General features: G+C 46.3%; 1 protein-coding gene across 1 annotated transcript in view; it reads right to left on the bottom strand.

Moving 5' to 3' along the window:
- The window catches only part of SMC4 (structural maintenance of chromosomes 4), a 24,629-nt gene that overhangs the window by 9,738 nt on the left and 7,023 nt on the right, over positions 1-7,868 (bottom strand). Inside the window, exon 5 of the mRNA XM_010145431.1 lies at positions 28-192. Coding sequence (XP_010143733.1) covers positions 28-192 — 165 coding nt within the window. The remainder of the gene's footprint in view (positions 1-27; positions 193-7,868) is intronic.

The following is a 7,868-nucleotide window of genomic DNA, read 5'->3' as shown; positions in this document are numbered from 1 at the left end:
CTCTTGTAACACAACACTGCGACTCACCTTTTCTCCTCTCAGTTCATTTAAAATCTCCACTCTGCGGCACAGGGTTTGGATGGGATCTTTGAGTCGTGCGGATCCTATTAAGTCTTCCAGGTATTCAAGCATGCCTTCGTCATGTTCCGTCTGGCCTTTCGGCTTCATCATCGCGATCTGCTCGACTTCCCCCTTGGAAAAGAAAAGTTTGATGGTCTCTTTTTTTTTCCTGGGGTATTCTAAGAAACTACGAACGCCTTTGGAACGCAGCCATGTGCTCGTATTCTCGCAGTATAAAAAGCGAATGCAATAACGCAGTGATCACAACGGACTGTTCATAGTGGCAGCATATTTGGGAGAACAAAAACCAAACTGAACAGAGATTTCCTCTGAGGAGTGTGTGCATGGCGGTGACGTGCAGAGAACCAGCGTCTCTCCAGAAGCGTTCAGGGTAAACATTCCTTCCTTTCGCTAAAGATTCAAAATGTATTTCCCCAACCTAGAAAGAGAAGAAGAGAATAAAGCATGTCCTCTTGGTCAGGTAGCACCCATGCTCTCAAGATGCTGCGGTCCCTGAAGGATTGAAAACAGAAGGTGCAAAAAATGATGTATGACGGAGGCATGGGACTGGTAAATTACCCAGCCAAGACTTCCTTGGTGGGAAAAGAAAAACATCCTTTAAGTCTTAGGCTTCTTTCATTTAGGCAGAGCATTAACTTCAAGCTATTAAGCTGAACAGTAACAATAATTTGGGGTTTCTTAAAGTAAGAATTAGGAAAGATTAAACTGAGACAAGGTCTGTTGATCTTCCCGATTCCATCGTTATCCAACAAAAAATCTACTCTCCATGGTTTAAGCTTAGGACAGAGTAGCAGGAAGCATTTCAAAACACAGATTATCATTTGTAAATTACACGGTCATATATCAGGAGGCAAATGAACATACACGTATTGAAATGGATCTGGAGCAAGAACAGATGCGATAGATGCTGCAGAAATTAAATAAAGAGAGCACCAGGCAAAAGCTGTTCGCCTTCAGACACCCGCACAGTTCAGTATACGTGGCAGAGAGGGAACTTGACGTGTCAAACAGCGCAGAGCGCCAGGGCTGCCCTACGCGACCGGTTCCTCAACGCAAGAGGTAACAAGCTGCATTAAAGCTCTTGATTTAACTCTAGAACTGACGAGATTGAAAAACAAAATAAGCTGTATACTCCAGTTTGGGAGTGGTGTGTGCAAAAGCAGCCGAGGTCTCTGGGCAGGAGTGCGTGGAGTCCTTCGGCAGGACCCCGCTGGCGTCCCTGGTGCACAATGACACCTAGTGGCCCTCTCTCTGCCTCTCCTCCGCTCAGTGACCACCCCTCCCCTCCCCACCCCCCACTGACGAGATTGAAAAACAAAATAAGCTGTATACTCCAGTTTGGGAGTGGTGTGTGCAAAAGCAGCCGAGGTCTCTGGGCAGGAGTGCGTGGAGTCCTTCGGCAGGACCCCGCTGGCGTCCCTGGTGCACAATGACACCTAGTGGCCCTCTCTCTGCCTCTCCTCCGCTCAGTGACCACCCCTCCCCTCCCCACCCCCCCCGCCGCTCGTCAGAAAGCCCCACCATTACTCTGAACAATTGCCGTTGTATTACTTTCAACTCCAGCGACACGTTTGCTCCCTTGCCAGGGAAACAGGATTTCTCTGCCAAAATCCACCCATCAGTGAGACACTCCTCGGGGGTAGGAGACTCAGTAACCTCCAAAATTGCTGCAGAATTGTCTTAAGTCTTGATTTTGTTTCTTCTTGCATTAAAACATTTCCTCCATTTATAACCAACAAAAAATAATCACGGAAGATATTTAATTCAGGTGCTGAGCATCAGGTGTGAGTTTTCTACACTGCACGTACATCCCTCATGCCAGGTGCTGCTGCACACGACAAAACTGTCCTGGGGTCCTCACCAGCATAGGAACTATGGACAAGCAAGGACTGCAAGTCAACTTTTTAAATTACTGAAGTCACAACCATCTAAAAGAGAGGCTAATGTCGTTGTGAGGGTTCTCCCCACCTCGCTAATGTGATGGAATATAACTGCGGTACCTGTGGTAAATAACTAATGACATTTAATCCAACTGTAGCTAATTCTATAGCCTCATTAATTAAGAAACCAGGGGTTTGGTTGTTTATGTGGTAAATAAATCCATCACCATCTGATCAGGAATCACTGGTGACCTCAGTTTAGGCCGTACACACAGTAAGACTTTGAAAAGCTGAAGTGACTTGAGCACTGTTGAGAAGACAAGACTATTTACAGCTCTGTAAAACCTGACAGTTGACTGAACAGTTTCCCAACTTTTTAACTGTGCTCATCACCTGACCCGTTATTTGAGTTACATAAAACAACCCACCACAACCAACCCTGCTTTTATGTAGCAACAGACCTCTCCAAGCACGGCCAGCACTTCTGAAAGCAAAACCAAGGCGGCAGAGCGCAGGCAGCTTCGAAAAGAAACGCGCTCAGGCACATTTGATGGAGCTGTCGCTCCACCTACAGCGAAGAGCTCCCACAAGGGACCACCAGGAAATCGCTTCCCTTACTTGCCTCGGTTTTCATCCTCTAGTTCACAGGCATGAACTGAGGAGCGGAGAGGGAGCCATGGGCAAAAACTGAGTAAATCCTCTATTTAGCTGAGCAGACAATCAAATTGGATGTCAACACCAAGACCCCGGTGACACTGGCAGACAGCAAACAAAACAGCCACAACAGGGAGATCACCGCTGTATGAAAAAAACATCAAATACCCCCAGGGTACTCTGGGAAGGCTCCTCACCCAGTGCAAGAACTGACTGGAATGACGAACCCCATGGAAGTGCTCGATTCAAACCCTGCATCACGAACGTACAGCTGAGTAATGACTCTACAGAACCCCTCAGCGAAGCCCCCAGAAAACAACCATCGGTACATTCCAGCAGTGAACGTCAGGAACTTCTAAGCAGTAGTTAACTGACCGCTGGGGCAAATAACAAGAAACTTTGCTGGACAGCAGGCTACAGCGATGGAAAAACGGGCAAGAGCCATTCTCGTCTGAAAAACTAGCGAGAGGTGTGAGGAGGCGCTTCAAGGAACACGGAAGCTGGAGGTTCTGCCTTCCTTTGCTCTGCTGAACTCGGGGGGAGTGATTTCAGTGCCACGATGCTGAAGGTCCTCTCTACATAGAGTCTGAACGTCTAATACGCTAATCCCACCCTGCGACATCATCCGGCCCCGCACGGTGACAAACCACAGTCACTGGTCCTTTGTGCCATGGCCAGCGGCAGCTCGGACTGTGATAGCGCTGGAGTTGGGGAGTCTCAGAACGCAGCCGTCCCAGCCTGGTTTAGACTTCTGCTGTGAAACAAGACAGCACAAAGCCGCTGACGGTCAGACCACTGACAGCAACCTGGAAACTCTTCACAAAGAAAGAGACAACACTTTCTTCTCTGGCTGCGAAAGCTTGCCTGCATTATGACTAGTTGTTACTAGAGAACCACAGATGGAGGTTTGCTTACCAAGAACTGCCTGCTCACCCCTGAAAAATGGGCAAAAAATAACTTTTAGGTTGCTACTTGATTTCTGGTGCCTTAATCTGAAGCTTTGAAATACTGTGCTGAAACCCTTGGGGTGGGTTAGCACAACCCCATAGAGCCTCACAAACCAGACTAACTCTGGACCGTTAAATCCCCCACAAGAAGAACACTTTTGAAGCACAGTGAAGCGTGAGCACGTTAAAACATGATGTGGAACGAGGGAATTTCACAGCTTGGAACCCAGTAGAAGGAGGAGTGCTGTACTTGGGGGGAGCACCGGGGAGCCCAGGTGGTTTTTGCGGGGAGTTTTCTGTTGCAGTGGTTGTAGTTTAGTTTTTGGTAGCAGGGCTCTTCAATACTAGTCACATTTGACAGTGAAGCAGTGTAACATTGAATGGAACTGAAATTCAGATTTGCTCACGAGTAGCTGGAGAGACAACACTGCCCAGAAGGTGCAGTACGATCTAGCGGAAAATCCTTCCCTGTCCTGACACATGGCTGAGCAGCTCAGCAAGGTAGTACGCGAGAGCAGGGCACTGGTCTTAGTTTCCCACTTCAACTGCTCTGAGTAGGACACAAAAACCCTTCTGAACGCTTTGAGTGTGTTTAATCAATCAGGCTCCAAAATCACACGCTGTCAATACTGGTCGATCCTTTAGACAAGCTTCTCTTTTAGTTGACATGCTCTCACTCTGCTTCGCTGCAGTTCAGAGCTGCAGCTCAGAGCTCATTTACTACTGGCATTTGGAGTCAGGAGAAGTAAAATAAGTGTAGTGACAACAATCTGTCCCCTCTCCAACTCCTGCCATGTAATGGGAGTGGAGAGAAAGCTGTGAGCTTGGGTTATGGTCAGAACAGGTCATGTCATTTCATTTCAAGATTACATTAAATTATCTCAGCATTTCAGATATGATGACCGAGACTATAGTCTTTGGGATTTTTAAGGCAAGCAGGGCTTTTTTAGAAATGCAGAACAGCATTTTATTAGTTTCACAGTAACAGTAGCGTATTTTCAGTAACATACTCAATTTTAAGGCTTTTTAAACACCCATAAAAGGAAGTGTTGCTACTGAGCCCCGAATCTTTGGGTGAGGGATGGGTGTCACCAGGCTATGCTCCAATCCCACGCTGCAACCACCCCCTGCAGCACAGTGATGATCATCTTGTAACTAATTACTACCATCAATATACATATTCAGCCTGATACTAAGTTAACAGATCCAGCCAGTTATGGTATTAAGTAACTGCACCGTGGCCAGAAGATCATTTAACTCTGTCAAGTACCACAAGATTAAACTGTCACAAACATCATGAGACTGTTATTATATATACACACGTATAAAAAAAAGATTTAATGTGAATTGATTTAATGTAAATTTCAGGTTAAAAGGATTTCAGTTGAAGGTTTGCTCCCCAAAAGAGCTCTCTGAGCTGATAGGAAAATTCATATGACACTGGACTTGACACAGTAGGAGTTTGCTCTCTGCAGCAGGTGAGCAACAGAACTTGTCCTTTAAGCAAACCCCTGAGCTGTGGCCAGCATCCCCAGCACACCCAGAGGACAGGACTTGCCCTTGGAACAGCCCCTCCCACTCCCAAGGTTTGTGGAGGATTAGAGCAGCCGTAGAAAGAGATCTGTTCCTGTTGGTCCTAGTGATGAAAATCAATCTTGCTCGATCAAATTATAACCCAATTTCAATTATTTTAACTCTTTAATATGGAAGGCTAGACAGAACTGACCTGGCACCAGGCAAACTTCTCCAAATAAAATAATATTAAGGTTCAGAATCTTGGATCAGATCCTAAGGAGCCCAGCTGGATTTCAACTCCTGTCAAACGGTGAAGCACTTCTCCCAGAGCAGGGGGAACACTGACAGAGATTTTGAAGTATTTCACCAGGAGATGAAAGCAGTGCACACAACTCCTTTGCATCATCAGCCCAAGAGCAGGCATCGGCTTGTGCAGCCAGCAGAACGAGACCAGTGCACTATGGATTTGCTTGAAGGAGAAACCTCATGGGAACACTGAGAATGTCTGCTATACATCTGCTTTCCTACAGAAATTTAAAAGATCGAAAAATCCAAGACTAATTTAGTCTTGTGTTCTAACCCCCTTCTGAACACCAGCATCAGAACGAGCCCCAATACTAAATTACCACTAATAAAGTTGATGCAGCTCCAGCTCTACAGGTTTGTTGGGCAGAGCCTGTAACTGCTGCAGAGTCCATCGGGAGGCCAATTAGAGAAGCAGTGATGAGTATGAACCTGTCCTACCACCTGATGAGAGTGAGCGTGGAAGTTGTGGAACTCTTAGCTGCTGCATCCCACGCTACTTGCCTGACCATTTTTTCCCTGGATATTTCATGTCATCAGTTTCTTGATAAAGGCACCCAAACGGCATTTGTATCTTCTGTAAGCCCCGAGGCAGCAACATGAGACGAGTCTTTCCATTTCCCAGCAAGCTCCCTGCGCTGTTCCCTCCCCTCTCCCAGTTATTATTTTTTTTATATTGGACTAACAGGACAGCGCTCACACTCGGCTTTTTTGCTATTACTTGATGCTCACCGTCCTCTCTCACTTCTACCCTTCAGTTTTACCAGAGGAGGGGAGAAGCATCAGATGCCCAACTTCAGGCTCAGCCCTCCAAGGCGAGCGGTGCAAGCTGGGTGGGAAGTCAAGCAAATCAAGTAAGTAATAAATGCACACACACAAATCCTCGAGGCTGTCTAGAGAAGAGGGGAAACGCAGAACTGGCCTGCTACATGGCAGGCCGTTGTTCGCACAGAGCTACCATTCTGCACTCTGGAAGTCTTTTAAGAGTGGCTTTTGTCAAGCTCTTTGCACATCAGTCTAATTTCAGATGCTTCCTTAAGGACATTCTTGTAAAATACAAGACTACAAGTTGAGCGCAAATCCAGAGTCCTTTTGGAATGCAAGTCAGTTACTATCAAACTCCACCTATAATGCTTGACTTAAGATTACTGATACGTTCTAATTAAGCCATTTCATTGACCACTCTGCCCCTAGAAAAGTGCTTTTCTCTGCTTTCCGTATTTCCTCATTTTTCTGAGAAAACCTTAATCAGAGCTACAATGGCGCAATTTGCAAAAGAGAAATCACGCAAATTGCCAGCACAAGGTTTCTGATAAGGGAAGAGAATTCCTTTCGGAACCGCACACAGATTTTGGGGCATCTCGTACTCACTTCAGCACAAAGTGTAACATTTAAACACTCTGTGAAATGGATTCTGTGCTCTATGAATAAGTGCAAGGCCTCTATTTGTATATCGCATTTTACTCAAAGAATCTGGTCTTACTTAATTATCCCAGTTGCTTTAATTCTTCCTCCCACCTCAGCTCAGCTGTCCTTGACCTTTCTAGAATCAGCCTCTCTTCACCAGGGCTGGCAGCAGACACCTCCCTTTAGAACCCCTGCAGAGCCTTCCAGCTCATGCTCCACGCGGTGCTTTGGCTCGGACATTGGTGTGTGCCTCACGAGGAGAGCAGACCTCAACAGGCGGAAACTCCTGCCTTATCTCAAAGCGAGAAGGAAATCTACTCTCCCTCATTTCCTCTCCAACACGCTGGAAGAGCAACTCCTAAATTATTTCCACAAAGCAGCAGGTGAAAAACTTCACTAAACTCCCTTTCTGGTGGCAACATCATGTTGCCATAGGATAAGATGTAGTATGTTGCAAAGTCAGTTACAAAAATACATACAAATTAAGTCATGGTAGTCATTTATGCTGAAGATTACATGACAATATTTTAATTCAGTCTATCAAATACATTAAGCAAAATACTGCTGTAATTAATACAAAAGTTACTTAAACCAGTTTCAGTTTGTTTGAACGAAAGTAACTACTAAAGTAAACTGAAATCAACTGATAGGCCTACTCCTACCATACCATCTTTCAGGACAATTACTTCAAACCCTGTGCCATTTCTCACCAGTTCCACGCCGTTCGTTTGCGCGGGCACTGAATGGGAGTCACCACCAAAACTCCTCCTCCCCTTTACAACATTTGTACTGACTTCTTACCTGGCGAGACCGCAAAGGCCCACTTCAGCAGGTGATACTGGTTGCTGTCCACTTTGCTCCCTGACACGCCCACCCTGCAACCTCCAGACCTGACAGTCCTTCCAGTGCTCCCATTTAACAACCCTTTTCAGTCAACCAGCCGGGACAAAGGGCTGGAGAGTTCTTCTGGCCTCAGGGTTACCCTCTTCAGGACAGACTTACCTCCTGAGCTCTGCCCAGCCTGCTCCAAGCACAGAACCCACACACGTTCTCTGCATGTGTACACCGATGGTCCAAGTCA

This window comes from Buceros rhinoceros, unplaced genomic scaffold (assembly GCF_000710305.1).
Source record: "Buceros rhinoceros silvestris isolate BGI_N320 unplaced genomic scaffold, ASM71030v1 scaffold17351, whole genome shotgun sequence".
Taxonomy (NCBI): Eukaryota; Metazoa; Chordata; class Aves; order Bucerotiformes; family Bucerotidae; genus Buceros; species Buceros rhinoceros.
Note: the sequence above shows the minus strand (reverse complement) of the source record. Positions and strands in the feature narration are given on the sequence as shown.